This window comes from Varroa destructor, unplaced genomic scaffold (assembly GCF_002443255.2).
Source record: "Varroa destructor unplaced genomic scaffold, Vdes_3.0 BEIS01000007.1, whole genome shotgun sequence".
Lineage (NCBI taxonomy): Eukaryota > Metazoa > Arthropoda > Arachnida > Mesostigmata > Varroidae > Varroa > Varroa destructor.
The window spans coordinates 15,642,866-15,660,053 of NW_019211460.1; the positions used below are offsets into that span (position 1 = coordinate 15,642,866).

Sequence of the window (17,188 nt, forward strand, 5' to 3'; positions counted from 1 at the left end):
ATTCAGTCACTTACATTAGCTATTATATGCCAAAATCGGAACCATGATAGGCCCTAAATGTGTGGTGGTAATTGTTTTAAGATGACTTTGTTGAGGTCTTTATATTTTCAAGTTGGTTGAAAAACACTATTTTTTGTTATTGGTAGACACCTCGAAAGAACTTGTATTCGATTAAGTTCTAATAAACTAGCTAGAACACTTCTTGTCCGCATAAACGATTCCAATAAAGGACTAGGTGAAATTATTGCAAAGGGTATATATAATCGACTTCTTGTTAATCCAACTGAAACGGATAGTGCCTATGCTCAAAATGTTCGTGTTGATTCATGACACATTAATTAACGTCAATCTACAAAAGAACTTCATGGAATGAAGTTCTGTCGCATAAAACCCAATTTCATATTCTTACCTGCCCTACCGAAATGTGTCAACTAGAACGAGGGAAGTTATCTCGCTGCTCTAATGGAATTCAAATCTATCCTACGGAGATATGGCGGATACAAACGATTCGAAGCGTCGTTAGTTGGAAAATGTACTGAGCAATAATGAAAATGTATCAAGACAGCAAATGTGATAATGAAAGATAAGAGTGAAGCGGGCAGGTAGTCCCCCCAGGGCCCCCAAGCGTGAAAGAGCTCTAAAGCGTCTCAATTCTCTGCCGGCTAGATGTACTTGAAGGCGATTATCGAATGCCAGGAACAAGATAGAAAAAAGAAAGTTTTTTTTTTTTACGAATTATACATCTTTCGCATGTGATATCAAAATTATTTTCCCGCGGAGGAGTAACCAAAACACGCGAACGACGATCAGTAATGACACATATGACGTTGCTACCCCTCATACCTTCTATAAAGTCTGTGATCTTCCGATAGCTATAAGTGCTATCTATGTTCGTCACTTGTCAATATCCTTCTCAATAAAATTGTGCCCAGTATGGCCGAAATCAAATCTTCGGATAGATGTTTTCTTAGCCAATAACTAAATGCTAGCCGCGTTACAAACATGCAGAATTTAATCGCCTATAGCGGATTCAAGCGATCGTGTTTTGTAATAGTACCAACATGTTGGTTTGAATCGCAGCGGGAAACGGACCTATTTATTCACTAGGCCCATTTAAAGTAGACGCTGTATGTATATATTGTTGCACACTAGAATGGGTAGCAGGCTTTGGGAGCGAAGCGTTGTCATCTCATCAGTAAAATGGCATCACCAGTAAGCGTACGTGTACGTAGCCGCGCTTTGTCTACTTCGAACACATAGACTCAATCAATCAACGAGAATTTCAGCAAGACGTACGTGCGGAATCAGGGGCGCAGAGGTGTTTGCTTATACTGGCGGAAAAAAATTCATACGTATCACTCATCTCGTAGCCATATATTGAACATGATTTTTTGCTATTCTTAGAGAACCGTCACATTATGTAAACATTACCATATGCCGTAGTTGCGACGGAATAAGGGTCGCGAAGGGTAGAAGAAGAAACATCACGGAAAACCACTGCGTTCCGTTCTTACTTGCCAGATTCATTTTCCGTCTTCTTTTTTTTACTAAGAACAGGATGCCACCTGGATATAAAAGGTTTCCTTCATGCCAAGATGTCGACGATACTCTCTATTCAAAGTATCTGTCATCTAATTTTCTTTGGTTTTTTTTTTCAATCAATATCGCTAACTTCAACAACTATCGCTAAATTTCAAAGTTGAGCGGTTCTATTTCTCATAGATGATAATCTCTGACTGCATTTACTTTATGTCCAGGCATCGCTCGTCACTCGAAGTTGAACAAGTTCAATTTTGTATTCACTTGCTAGATACATCAGCTCCGCTAGGCAAAAAAAAGGACAAAGTGATCCGATCCTAGCTATCGTAACGTCTCTATATAGTAACCTCCTCCGGCGTTTATTTATCACAGCAAATATATCAACAACAATTATTGCTAGAATAGAAAATTAACTAAATGAATATTAATAGCATTATAATTATATGATAAAGCTTGATGCACGCGTTTATTGACATGGACAAGCGCCATTCCAGCAGAATGCCTTCGACAAAACATCTCGCCATTTGTGACATAAATGGGGCCGTTCATAATAAAAGAGCGAACATATAAATACTGTTGTAGTAATGTGTTCTAAAATGTTATCTAGTTCATGACGAGTCGTCTAAACCTTAATCTATAATTATCTGTAAATCCATCACAAAATCGACAGGTGCCCAGCACACTTATTTTGGTGAATGGCAGTGCACCGAACACGAGGAGATGTCTCAACTGTTAACAACAACCCACTAAAACTTACCGTATCGCGTTCTTGTACAGCTGTTATGCACGCAGCGTATCATTCATTGTCTGCGTGAAGTGACGGCTTTTCCTGACCGGTCGATGTCTACGTCGAACAACGAGAACCCTAGACAGCTGTGGCACCACTAAGCGACAGCCATCACGAGGCCTAACATCAATCTCTTCGTAGAAAGAATCTGTCATTTCCAAGCGAATGAGACGAATCTTTACAAGCATTAAAACGTTTAAGGCGTTATAGGCCTTTCTATAATACCAAGCTGAATCTGTATCGTCAATCACATGTTCGGTGTCGTGCTAACGACGGCGGCTGACTAACAGCACTACGTGACGTCATCCTACAAACATGGGTGCAGTTCTTAAAATTCATATTGCAACGTTTCCATATGAATTTCCTGCTTTTTATATGTATACTTTTCTAGCGCAGGTTATTACGTCACCCTATAGACGAGTCTCTTAATCTAGGTTCTACTCGACATAGAGGTTGTCTACAACTTCGAACCTTTGTTAGCTAACCTCGTTCCACGAGGCGTGCATGGCTGCCAGCTGTGAGAACACAGGTGCCTGGCCTTGGTTGGCTGACCATGCAATGGTAACATTTGCCCCAAGAAGCTCCAAGACATGCGAACAAGATGTTCCTGTAATAGTAATAACAGTGGCAATATGATAGCTGTGGTAACAATATGATCCATCCTTTGTGCAGTAACAAATAATAATTATGTTGTTACGCCTCCCGATGGCCATCGGTGCCCACGTAACAGGGACAGGTCCCAGAGAAGCGACGCTCATCGTCGACGTTCACTGGCTGGTTCGACGGTGACGACTGTCAGAGCAGCTCAGCTCAGATCAGTGCAAAGGAAACTAAAACGATGATACCTAATGGCTACAATGATTTTGCTATTGTAAAGTGTTAAAATCTTGCCGGTCGCCACATTTTTATACAACAAGTGTGATGTATAACTGGACAGAGAACGTAATAAAATAGGACCTTGTCAAAAAGAACCGTTTAGAAAGGGGCGATTTTTTGGCCTTTCGAAGCCTAAATGATACGCTTGAGAGTCTATTGGCAGGAATTTAGGCAGTGTTTGTGTGTGCCTGTATGCGTAAGGGCGCTTACTTACTAAGACCAAATGGACCAATCGCGTAACAAAAATGAATTCGCTATTTCAAATACAAACGGAAAAACTTGTACTCTCTATAAGGCTTATAATAGAGACTGTCTGCCGAGGTTGGCCTGGTACGTTATAGCTTTCCAGATAGAGAATGAAAGTAAACCTTACGGTTTGTATTGAAGTGACAGATATTGATTGAATCAGTAAGCATAGAATGAGCCTCTCAGCCTTGCGGATGTTCTGAACTAAATTCAAGTGTTCGTAAGTGACAGTGTATTATGGATAAAATAATGTGGACACCGTTTTTAGTTACAGCCTCGTCCGTTCTCGTCGCTCTGCATCGTTTTCCCTAATTGTTACGAACGCTTACTGACTGTCCGCAACGACTTCGATTACCGTCGTGAAGCTGCGGTTGTCTACTGAGGTGCAACATTATATGCCTGTATCTGTTGGCAGTTAATTTAACAGCAGGTCTATGATGGCACCGTGATGAGTGATTTCCGCTTCGGGCAGGAGACAACTAACCAACAAGGTTCCTGCCGAGACTAAAACGGGACACTTCTTGCCCCAGCCGAATCTGCTGCTCGACGGCTGTACTACAAATCTAACTTTTTTACGACGTGGCTAATGTTATCATATCGTCACATGCATACTATATACGGCGACGTTTACCCTGTCCTTCTATCCAATATTACACTAAACACTGCTGGCAGTCATTCTACATCAATCATGTTTTCAGTCACGGTTAGGGTGTCGCTACGGTAGAGTAACAAGAAATGATTAGATATATCTTATCTCAGAATTGGATCACAGTTAACTTACCAATAATTAATATTTCCACATTCGTACTATGAACCGAATAAATCCTTTATTACAGTCAGTTGCTCGAAGTTCTATCGTCACTGAACCCTCTACCTATCGATCCTTACGCAGTATTGATGTTAATGACAACGACTGCAAAGTAAATACCAGTAAATAAGAAAGTGAATACACGAGTTAATTAACGTGTATCTATCTGTTTTGCGGTGAGGTTAAGGTTAGCACTATTCTCAACGAGTTGAAGTGCGGTTCAATAAGACCCAGCGAGGTGTCTTTAGCTCCATCGCATGTGCATATTGCTGCTATTTCATATATTCTATCTCTACTCACCTGTTTTTCTATATAATGTTATATATATATATATAACATTTTTCTATATATGTGGCAGTAAGATAATTGTTTGTTGTTTGCTTTACTTAGCCGTCGCTTCTACTGCTGCTTGATTAAGTGAACAACGGGGGTAGTGGGGTGCCTTATAGATCTGGCTGTTAGCTGGTCATTTTCGAACGCCATACCGGTGGGCCGCAAGCACCGAACGACGAATGAGGGAAGCAATTAACTTGCTGCGCCAACGACTTTACGTTGAGCTGGCCGTTCGGGGCTAAATCGGGAACGTACATTCACATAGATAGAAGAGAGCGATTACGGTAATAATCGATATTAATCAATTCGATTTCACTTGCTTGGTTAGGAGTACTTCTTCCAGGTCTCGTGACCTGTGAACAGTCAGTTTGCAGGACATAAGCCTTGTAAACCGCAAAATGTGAAGGATACGCGAGGAGGCACAACGAATCGATCGCTTAACGGCAACGGCGGCGGCAGCTACGGCAGTGTTAACCATCTGATATGTGCACGCATCGCCCGTTAGTAGTCAGCACACAGGCAGTGCATGTGCTTGTTGCTGATCCGTACACAGCAACATGCTGCCAACTGACCAGGCCGCAAACCTCTTGAACGCCCACGTCATCATCTATTCATACTAATTCGACGGCCTCACCCAACTATTTGCCAAATCGTAACCACTTGAATATATTGATACATGCTGCGCTATACGGTTATTGGTACTGCTGCCGTTTCTACACAGTAATCATGCGATCACATTAGAATGAGTGCAACCAACAGCAGATGTCGTTGCTAAATAAACGGTGACATCGACAAAGTGAACAGAATTGTATTAGTCGTTATCAGCGCGGTGAATGTCGGTAGATGACAGCTCTTCCAAGGACCTGACCTATTAGTATACTGCCGTTGTCAGGATTAAACCGTTACTGCGAGCGCCGTCATGACCTGCCTTCGCGATCATTATTATTGCTAACTATAGCGACTTCCGAAGCCCCCATTGAATGCAACAGTCTACAAATTCAAAACTTTCCTTCTGCTTCGTGGTATGTAGTTGTTGTCAACTCTGTGCGTGTCCCTGTTTTTCTGGCTCGGCGTGCGTTATTGACTTCAATGATAATGACTGTAGTGACAGCGGCGGCATCAAGGCAAAATGGTTATGCCTTTATTAATGGTTTGCTCCGCGTACGGTTCTCATCGACAAGTCACCTCAGTATATCGGCTGTTAAAGGTCAGTTCGGCTAGCCTAGTAGTCTCTGCGGTAACTATTTGGGCATAACAAGCGAAGGCCAAGCGGCAAAAAGCGAAAGAAATTCTGTTATAAACCGTGACGTAACAGGTTGATAGTTGTAGAGGAAAAAAACGATATGCTTCAGTTAAGGAGAATCGTATGTAGATGTAGGCTATGTTAGGTAGAAATCCCGGCCCGTTTGTGCTTCGTCATGATTCTTGGCCGTAATGATCAGCATCATATTTAAATCGACCAAGCTTTCGTGCTTTATTTTACTTTAAAATTTATTGTTCCTGCTTCCAGATAGCTTCGGTCACAGCGAGCCTTTCTGTATTCGTGGTGATTTTAGCTTGGATGTGTCGCCATTTTGATTTAATTTTCTTTTTATTTAATATTTAATTTAATAGTTATAGAAATATTTTTAACGATTTTTTTAAAATTAAATTACTACAACAATATTGTTTACAGCAAGAACTAGGATAGTTGAAGAGTGAATTGTGAACACTATTTTATTCGAGATCGTGATTATAGACATACGGCATCTGGACATTGTCAGGCAATCTGAAAAGCCAGTAAACTGCTCCGCTTTTTCCTGTTCTTTTAAATGGACCCCGCAGATTCACGAGGGAAAGAAGTCTTAATCAGACGATATATATTAAATGATATAAAACATCTTGCGCAGTTTTTAGTAGAAAATACCTATTGGAAAAAATGAACGTTTCCCCGCTTGTGTACGTGTTAAAGAGGAAAAACTTAATAAGTTCTGTATGAAAATCGCCCAGTTTTTGTAACAACACGGTGCTAATACAAGTTTAATTGTGCTTGTTGAAGTTCTCTTACAGCGAATCCCCCCACTATTTTGGTGTAGCTGTCTGCCTAACGTTCTGCACGGCCCTGCCCATTTGTACGTTGTCCCAAAAAATAATTACACTTACACACAGACGCATACTCTTCTGCTTTGTTTTTTGCTTCGCTTTTTTTTTTTTTTTTAATAAAATACCCTTCACAGTGAAACGCCTTCGTACTAGCACTACAAGTAAAACCTGTTTCAAAATGCATCTTGCAAAAGTGACGCTGGCGTCGCTCTACCTCCTAACAATGGCACCTTTCTCATTACTCTAGCTCGTTAGGTGGTCAAGATTAACGCAACAAAGAACTTTTTTTCTTTCTCTTCAGGAGCCATTCGAGCACAATTACTATTTGCTTTGAAACATGTACTGCTTCTGGACTTGGCTGTGCCACACCTAGTTCGGCTAGGAGCGCTAAATCTATCTGGGCGAAAAATTGCTCAGGAGTAAGGATCTCGATGTCTTCTATTTCTTCTGCTCGTTTTTGCGTGTACTGTTATTAAAGTTACCTTCGTCAGCAATTGTTAGTGGTATCGCTACGATGGTTGCTTATCCGCTTTGTCTGCTCTGCGCATTTCGATCGGACAATAATATAGTATCTAATAATTGTTATTATTTTGTATATAGGAGGGGAGAATAAAAAGGTAAAAAAAGCAATATCTTTACCACTCTAGCGGATCTCGCAGTTGCTTTTAGTGTAGCGCAGTACTTTTTAGTGAGTTATAGTGAAGCTAGATGACTGTACCGTGATCTAGAGTACCCCAACCAGTTGTTTCCTGTATAGGTTCTCGAGTACGTGTGAGAACTGCTATTGCTATATAGTGCGAAAGCTAGAAGATCAAGCAGCATCTGCTGCCATGAAACAAGAACGTGCCATCCGTGCTGTATGTACATTAGTCATGAGGGATAAGTTCGGTTTTTCTTTAAAAAGGTAACTGGACAGACTAAGTTAGCATTGTTTCGTCTACAATGTAATAACGATTTCAGTATCAGTAAACCGTTTGTGTATTTAGAAATCGCGAAAGAGTATTTTTTTAGGTTTTTATGTTTGGCTGGTTGCAAAAACTCCCATAAACGCAGCAAAAAAACGATAGAACCTGTTTCATAGTACCTTTGCTGTGGGTTCCAGGAGGCGTACAAAAGCGAGGGCATGACGCACATTGAATAAACGCTAAAAAGTCACAAATGTCAGCTGCAGACCTCAAATTATAGGTTGCATTAGACTAGTTCTCTTAGTAGATCTCTTGTTCTTTTTGTTTTTTTTTTTTCTGTAATTGTTTTAATCAGAATGGAACTAGCATAAATGGAAGTCAAACAACAAGCTAGTCGACTAGTCGCTAGCAACCCTGACGTGGCGGTCTACACGTTATAAAAAAGTTTTTCAAACTTTTTCACCTAGTCTTTGTATATGTGTGTATGTATGTGTGTGTGTGTGTGTGTGTTTACATTAATCATCGCATCTACTAATGTCAACCATTACCAATTCTATACATATCTACATATTAGATTATCACAAATATGCTAATAGCTAGATAATTCCAAGTAATATGTCACCGACAGGGTTTTTACCGCACAGAATGACTGGAGCTCCATAACGCTGCGATTGCGTTAAGCCCCTCAACGCTGGTCCCGTGGCAGAAAATTCCGGTGGCGACGAAGAAGATCTGATGCAGTAGATTTCTCTTTCTTTCGAAAATCATACGAAATAGAACCGGTCCAGAGAAAAAAAAAACCCAGAACACGACTAGCTCTAGTAGAACAAAGATTCGAGGCTTAACGAATGCCATGTCACTCTATCATGCTTCGGGGTACATGGAATTACTTACGGAAAAGAAGAGACTCGATAGCAGACTTACAAAGAAAACAGACGATAAAACGACAGCAAACGAAGAGTCCGGCTACTCTGCTGTTTGCCGTCATCCAAAATGGAAAAACTCTAACGCGTACGGGGAGATGCAACGTTGCAAGGAAGGAACGAAGCGAACCTCGCCTAATGCAAACAGCAACAGAAAACGGATCCTTTACTTCGTCTTGGCGATTACTGACAGATTACTCCGTAACTTGCCTTAGGCCAAATATCTGAGTGTGGATTGATTTACTTGACATGATACCCTCTTGTCGCAAAACATTACAACTAGCGAAGATCTTGACTGTGATATTCTGATCAAAATAAGGTGTTTGACATATTTCAGTAATATAAGAGGTCTACATTTGTTTTCGTCCTCTATTGCTTATCAATCGTTCGAGCGTCAGGAAGAGCAACGTATTTCTCAGATACTGTTCGCCAGTTGACGACTGGACGATGTATGGTAAAAGTTAGTTACATGATTACAGTGTATTACTTAACCATGAGCTGAAAAGGTCCCAAGAGAATTCTCATTGGGCATGTTAAACGATAATTGTTTTTATATATGTCGAGGAACGACAACCTAGTAGGCCAGTGTGACTCGAACCAGAGGTGGATTTCGCTTTGTAACATACGGGAGTTTGCCAGTAGCCCCATCGAGTAACAAGGCGTCGTGCAGAAAACAATGAACTATAACATTAGAGGAAGCAGGCCGTTGTCGTAGGTGGAAAAAACTGTGAAAAAAGAGATGATTTAATGTGGTTATCAGTTGCTTTCATTACAGGTTATCGTTCGTAATCCCATCTGATGCGAGTCAGTAGGCGTGTGATGCGCCGACAGACAACAAACGCTAATCTTGGGCCAGTCGTTTCCAAAATAATAGTCCGTCGATCGTTTTCTCAACAAAATAGAAAAGGCCGGCCGACATTCATCTCGCTATGTTGCCTATCTCAGTATCGGACCACATACGAGCCGCCATCACTTGAACACAGGATAGATAGCCTTATTGTTTATCTCGAGTGCACCGATCGTGATTTCCATTGGTGAAATTTGTAAAGCTGGATATGGTCACAACAAACACGGCCTAGTGAAAACGTTCCACAGAGTCCAGTCGATCAGGTCGAAGAAACGTGCTTGTCGACGTTTCCTAGCCATTGCATCAGCGGCTTTCAGTAACCAGCAAGCTGATGATAAGCTCTTGCCTCTGTCCGTACACGTGGGTAGATTTGTCTATCTATCTATCTATCTATCTATCTGTATGTATGTTTGCCGACAGGCTATTGAGGTTCGTTCGACTCCTAGAAAATTTGGCATTGCTACTGCTGAACGATCGCTGGTTACTACTGGGCCCAACGGTTAGCGTGGCTGTGGAGCCTAAGACAAGTTAAAGGCGACATGTTGCTATTATCAGTTTTGACTACTAGCTCCTTTTTTTGTCTCAGCCACTTTAGCCCGCTCCGGCGGGCCAAGACGCTATGTCATGTCGGCGAAATATACCGAGAGCTATAAAAACAATTGCATTAACTTTAACAGTGCATTATTAACGAACAGCAACAAAGAACTTTGGTGCCTTTTGTGATTAGATGGAACGCTCATAGCTCCATTGTTTGCTTTGCTGCCACAGCAGAAGGATCATTGAAGTATCGAATGAATGGCTATATTTGAGAGTACGTTAAACCATTTCGGATAACTTCGACTTGATCCTATTTGTATACACATGTTCGGCATTGATTGTCGCTCATGTGCACTACGTAATAGTATGTGTACATTCTGTGTACTTCTAATAACCCGAAGTACTGTTATGTATAGTCATCTAACCGCCAACAGCAGCTGCTGTCGAAGTGACGGTGGATCCTGTGAGCTTTGTTCCACAGAATACCGTAACCAAAGCACGTCCGACATTGAATATGAGTTGAGCGTTGTTTCAACCCAGCCTCCCTGCGAATAAGGAATGTGCCCACTGCGCCCTCAAAGCAACGTCTACATCTGCGTACCGCATGTCGAAATATTGGATAACGGCAATACCATATCAACCGTTCTACAGATTAATAGCGATCGTCGTCGAACACGGTTTCTTCTTTCTGTGCCATTGCACTGCACCGCAATGTAACGGGTTACACAGACACTAATTGCTACGACGAGATATCTGTTCTGACTTCGTCATAAATGTCTAGTAAATAGTGAGACAAGATGTCAATGAGCTGTAGTTTAGCCGAACTTATACGCGCAATATTTCAAACTTTGTGGTCGACTAACCTGTGTTGTCTTTTTTGCCGGCGCCCCTGTCGACGCCGCCAAGCACTATGCACACTTTCTCTCTTCGTCCATAATTATCGCCTTATTCTCTTGCACAAATAGCGCAAAAAACGAAAAGCAAGCGCAAAAATTAAGCATATGTGTATTACATATAGGCGATTGGCTACAGACAGACCGAGATGCAGGAAGCCAGCCCGGGTCTAGCAGGGAAAACAAATTTCTAGGAGAGGCAAACCGTTAAGTCATTGCTGTAACATGAACATCGGCGACGAAAACAGTGACAAGAGCGGCCCAGTTATGGCCCTGTGGCCAACTGCAACTTAAGGACACTGCAGCCGCATCAGATTCGGGAGCATCCTGACGATCACACAAATTGACGTTTATGTGCGTCCGCTTATCCAGTAACAAAAGTAACTCCCGTGGCAGAAAAAACAGAAACACTGAGGGAAATGGCGGACAAATTCAGAGGATCAAGGAAGTTGACAATAGGCAAGTTAACCAAACGTATTTAGTTGATCTAGCCTGCTTTGGGATTTGTTGTGTGTAGGGGTTCGGACGCATACGTGTGCTGTTCTCACAGATGCGGTAATGTATGCGTTTATCAATACTGCGTACGCTGATCGGTCAGCTTTGCCGTGCAGGTACGGCAGTTGGCGACCCGTACCGAATACTTCTTAGCTAAAATAGTTTTTTCTGATGCCTCGCTATAGCCTACTCAACATCACTGGACGCAATTAATTTGGTAGCTTGAAGGTCGTGAACAACTCAACACGGGTAGAAATCGTCATAGTTTATCCAGGGGTACCAATCAACCGAGGACCTAGTCAGTGCCTCAATAGGTTCATGGCTGTGAGCTGAAGCTCGTACCCGCCGCTAAATACATCCAAACATGCTAATCGTATTGTTACAAGGGGAATGCTATTATGGGTGACACATATATAAGCAAATTAACTTTTTTACACTGACCATTCAGTAAAAATGCTAGAGGTAGTGGTAGATAGATAGTCTATTGCGACATGCGTGTAGTGGTATTGTACATGTTGATTATTAAATTAAACCAAGTTGATTCCAAAAGTGGCTATATATCTAGAGTGCTGCTGCTGCTGCTGCTGCTGGAATGGGCGGAAACGTTCAAAGCATCCACACGTTCGTACGGGTTTCCATATACAATATTCCAACTTTAAAGCTATGCCGTTAATTCGTTATAAACCAAAATCATCAAATGATTATATTACTAGATTAGGGCGATAATAGGACCTGAAATTGTTCCTAATTGCTGCTAGTTTGGCTTAGTGCATCGGTAAGTTAACAGCTGCTAGATAACATCTCTATATAATATTATTTAGCAGATACAGTGCTGGCAAATGAACTGCTGTGTTTTGGTTTGTTTGTGCTGCAAAGTGCTAAACGTTACGGCTGACAAAGAAATACGTTAACATAGCTCCTTTCAAAGGAAACTGGAGCCTTTTTGGTGGCCTAGCTACCGTATGGAGAGGAATAGTGTTAGCAGTCTACTTTTTCAAAGGTGCGCTACGCGACGTGAATAGTCTTCCCTGTATTGCAAGCATTTCAAAAGCGATCGGATCTGACCTCAGAATATTTCAAACAGGTGTTCGCGTTAACGTTGTCCTGCCCTGGTGTAGTTGATCGCTCATCTAAAACGAAATCTATATCATTAGAAATGTTTCCAAATGGCCTATGCAAAGATAAACCGTGCATTCATTCCTACGCGCAGTCATTTAGTGAATTCTGTTTACGGCCGATTACGCGACGCCGTCGCTTTTTCGTTGCCTACACGTCTGTATCCGTAAAATACGCTCTGTGCGTATAACAGCGCACTTTTAGGGAGTTTCTCGTCGAAGCTGTTTCATGTTGCTTAGCTATTATACAACGACTGGCATTATGAGACATCCGTAAATATCGATATATTAGCCACCGGAAAAAAACGACCGCCATACACGTTCACCAGTGTCTGACCCGATGGATCCCAAATGGCCATTTTGAAAATTCGTGGACATGTGAGGTAGGACCACTTATGTAACACACGTCATACATTGGCTGATGTCACAGTCTGTTCCTACGTACGAACTAAGGGCTGCTAACGGCTGTTTAAAAAGCGATCCTTCATTCAGCATCTGATCTGTGCGAAGATCATACACTAGCGCTTTTAAAGTGGTTGTATTAGATAAAAACAATTTATAGCCAGGTACTAGAGGTAATGGTAAAGGCCATTAACGCCTTATTTGACCGGCGTATTTAATTTACTGTGTCGTACGAAAAAGTAAGTGTAACAGATTACGCTGACGTGTCCAGCTCAAGGCGTAACGAAAGAAAACGTAATTATTTAAAGCGAGGAGGCGGACCCTGGAGAGGGTCTCGTAGATTTCTATAAAAACTATGTACACGAACTACATTGGCTACAAGCCATAACATCAGACTCTTAGCTATGGATACGTACAGAAGATACTGCTTCTGCTGCTAAAAAAGTGTAGAAAAACTATGGCACGGGTGGCAGTTGTTATTGTTTTTAATAGACTAATATACAAATGGTTATTATGTTAACCAAGCCTGATAATATAATTCCAAAAGCTCGTCGATGATTTATTCAATAGGATGTTTAACAATTGTCTAAATCGTGTGATAAAGTTCGCTTATCTAAAGAACATTCCTTGTCATATATGCTATATCGTTGTAATGTGACTAATAACGTACTTCCGTTTGGGGGTCAAATCGCGCGATACATCGCATGAATCTCTCATAACCGACCCGGTAACGTTTTATCAAGAGAATTATTCGTTGGAGCTAGACCGTGCTACAATACATACAATCAATTACAATGTGTTTCCATTTGTAGACTTTTTTTTTCCATTTGTAGTCGTTGTAGCAGGCTTAAGAATACGAGTAAAAATGTCAAAATAGCTACCCCTTTCCGTAAAAAACATCGCCACCAAAAATCCTGAAAAGACCCTAGGGAGCACAAACGCATCAAAAAAGTCAAAGAATTATCATACGCTTCAAGTGCTCACCTAGACGCTGGCATTGAGATAAATGCCCACATAGATCCCAAATGTTCAGCAAAAAGATCACTTAGAATGAAAAGAAAGCCATAAATCTGATGCTGGGGCCAGACTGTCGCCAGCGGGGATCTGTCTTTCAAAAATTTTCTTTGAGAAAACTAGAAACATTTCGCTACATTTACGTGGCGACTACTTATCAAGCATTACGAACCTATTGAAAAACGATGAAAATGTTACGATACTACATCAATAAGCATGCCTGTTTGGGCTTAAAGGGTTTTTCAATAAACGCCCTAACGGTACAAACATTCTTTCATAGTGTATTGATGGTCAATTTGCATGTTTACTTGGGTGTATTTTATGCCAAACTAATTAAAACGATATAGAATATATGACAAGAATCAGACCAGGAGCCGTCCGTTGCCCAGGCTGCCGTCGAGACAAAAAGGTATCTAAATCAACCCGAAGGTTGGTGGGATGGATCACGAGTGGTCGAGGTATTGCTACCTGTGTTATTGAACTGGGAGCAACTATGGGGGGCTATCTTCCTTAGTCTATTTACATGGTGACTTAATGCATCCTCTACCTCACCTAAGATCCCTCATAAAATTATAATGAACGTTTCAAACTGTACAACCAAATGCAGTTGAAACAACTGCATTTGGTTCTACAGTATGAAAACATCGGTTATAGAAGTACGCCATTCGCGCTATGTACTATGACTTCATAATTATTTTATCAGCACTTTAATTATCACACGCTCGCGTATTATGTGAACAAATGATTTATTTGTTTGAAAAATGATTTATTGCACTGTCTACTTACGCTGCTCTCTCCTCCTTTCCGTCTCCGTTTAGTTCAACGGGCGTGACTTACTGCCAAATTATACAAAGTATTCCTACTTTGAAAGCGGACAAGGACAACTACAGGAAGACCCCTGGTTTGTAAGCAGCCTTTGTCAAAAGGAACGCCATCTTCGCGCCGACTATCGTTGTCCTGATCATTATCATTATCCAATGCATAAATCCGCCTCTTTATATGGTATCTGCGTATGCCAACGGGCAACCTGCAACGCACGTCGATGTCGAACCCTGCTTTCGTCTAAACGGTCCTTTATAACGGACAAACAACAATGTTATGTTAGTCACAAGTGGCCTTCTTCATTTGCAATTTATTCGTCTGCGTGCGTATGTATGTGTACGTGAGTATGTGTTTCTGCTTCGTTCATTTACATCGAACAAAAAAGTGAAAGTATTATTTGGCTGACATGTCATGATTAGCTTGTTTGTTAGTGTTACGTTTTCGATCGTTACCAGGATATGGTACCTCGACCTTCTCTCCTTTCATTCTTCGTTTTTGCGTTCACTCTGCGAAGTCGGGTTAAGTTGAGACTAGCTAGTATAACGTACAATTAGTGCAAAGTACCATTAGCAACAGCAGCACAGGACGGAGCCGTAGTCGGTTGCAACCGCTTTAGCCTCAGGTCATTCCATCTCAGCGGCCGTAGTCTCAGCGCTCGGTCTGCCTGCTAAGTGGATGATCCTGAAATCTCACGAGCGATCTTCACCAATACATGACTGCTGTGGTCTGAATAAGCTGAGCTTCGACACCGATGTCTCAGACCGACTGACGCCTCAGTGAGGCAGCTACGAGCTGTGGCGCCGGTGCGAGAAGTCCATCGGCTAGTGAAAACGATTCATATGAAGGTAAATAAAAACAAATTGAAAATACATGGAGTAGCGAGATTCTTTGAACTAGTAACAGGGGTACGCTGTGCACGGGAGTGCGATTGCCATCAAAGATTAGACTGACAGATATTTTTGGTGAGGGCAATTAACGCCTCAATAGACGAAGGCCACACGACCTTCTAGAGTGACCCCATCGGAAGGATGCTCCTTGTTGGTTTCTCAACCTATTTAGGTGGTAGCTAATTGAATGGTGGCCATTGAGCTAGAATAGTTGTATCCCACGATCGACATTCAATGAAACTGCGATGGGTTCGTTTTACACCTCGTAATAGTTATTAATTTTATATCATACCAATAGGATGCACGAAGAGCGTGAGGTGCTCTAATTGATGATAATATAAAATCCAGGTAAATATTAATGATTGACCCCTTATTTTCTTTAAACTAAAAAATGCTATCCACGCACGTAAATGAGTAAACTACTAAAAACGTCTAGTTCTAATTGATGACACAATTGTGCAAAGAGAAACCCCACAAGATACGCACCCGTGAAGTCTCATCCGTGGATTTCCAGACCACGTCGATATATGAATTGAAGCTGTATTATTTAAGTATACTGCATTAAAGAAATTATAATAACTAATGTTCGATTATAATAACTAAACGGGTCAGGGCGCAAGAAAGTGCATGAAATAAACAGACGATTTATAGAAGGGAGAAATAGAGAAAAAAAAAAGATAACCAAAGCATACGCGGGAAGATGTCCTATGGTCTCTATTTTAACCGATTTTGATTCCTCTAAATCTTTGCTCTCCTCAACAGCAAATGACATACTCGTAAACTTAGTACATGGTCGTTTAGTGAAATCTGTGTCTCTCTAGACGCAGGCTATTAATAGTGTTCGTTCCTACAGGTGATTCAACAGGATTCGTTCACTAACTAGGTTGAAACACAGTTTCGATATACGTGCGATCATTACGAATTGATGAGCTCAGTATTGTTATACATACCCAGAAAATGGCAGTTCACAAATTCAATCGTGTCCATTGTATGTGTATGTAGGTAGACCTAGTTCAACGGTTGCTTTAGGGAGGTACCCTAAAAGACACGCATATGGGGTCTGGAGCGGGCGTGGAAAACCTATACGCATAGCAAATAAAACACCTTATCATAAGACGGCCTGCTTAAATAAGCATTCGAGGAAGCACTCATGTTAAGCAAGCAGCGAATGCCGTTATCGCAGTCATGACCAAACAATAGAAATGTCTAGGGACAATTCTAGTTTGTCAATGAGACACGAGTACTCTTGAAACTGGCGTGCGGTGTGTGTGCCGATCGGTGTAGCCGATCGATTTTCCGAGATTAAACGAAATGGAAATTTTTGCTTTGGTATTACCTAAGTGAATAAACGAGTCCAGGGGGCGAGGCAGGGGCTGCAGATAGAAGGGGTTACTGATGCAGTAAGTAGCTGATAGATGATATGGCAATTTTGACGAGCCCTGTCGCATCGTATACTTCTATTGTTTTATCCGTGATACTTCCTTTGCTGTTGCATGGAAGGCTGCAGCCTTCACTTTTGATGATTAAAATCACTCGAATGTGTTGTCATGTTTTCACTATGGAGACATGTAGACTGTTTAAAATGTTCTGTATTTGGTAGACCGAAGGAACAATTATAACTTGTAATAATTATTATTATTATAAATAATAAGGAAAAATAAATAAGAGGTCGTACAG

The 17,188-nt window shown here is 41.3% G+C and overlaps 2 protein-coding genes and 2 long non-coding RNA genes across 10 annotated transcripts in view; 2 read left to right on the forward strand and 2 right to left on the reverse strand.

Annotated features, from left to right (window-relative positions):
• Positions 1-17,188, reverse strand: part of LOC111255001 (uncharacterized) — a 123,460-nt gene that overhangs the window by 83,669 nt on the left and 22,603 nt on the right. The gene's annotated exons all lie outside the window — the stretch shown is intronic.
• Positions 1,985-14,723, reverse strand: LOC147754372 (uncharacterized). Its single transcript, XR_015317306.1, has 3 exons — positions 14,589-14,723; positions 4,230-4,361; positions 1,985-2,933 (listed from the first exon to the last, which is right to left on the reverse strand). It is a non-coding gene; the product is annotated as an uncharacterized LOC147754372 (long non-coding RNA).
• Positions 4,900-17,188, forward strand: part of LOC147754373 (uncharacterized) — a 54,977-nt gene continuing 42,688 nt past the window's right edge. The window contains exons 1-2 of one of the 3 annotated variants that reach the window (XR_015317303.1): positions 4,900-5,796; positions 6,973-7,662. Coding sequence is in view for 1 of the 3 variants with exons in the window: in XM_086975129.1 (XP_086831255.1) it covers positions 5,719-5,796 (78 nt within the window). In the remaining 2 variants the exon portion in view is untranslated. Of the gene's footprint in view, positions 5,797-6,972; positions 7,663-17,188 lie in introns of those variants that run through there. The other 2 variants (XR_015317304.1, XM_086975129.1) reach the window with 2 other exon arrangements.
• LOC147754374 (uncharacterized) lies at positions 9,722-15,495 on the forward strand. Its single transcript, XR_015317307.1, has 2 exons — positions 9,722-11,235; positions 14,621-15,495. It is a non-coding gene; the product is annotated as an uncharacterized LOC147754374 (long non-coding RNA).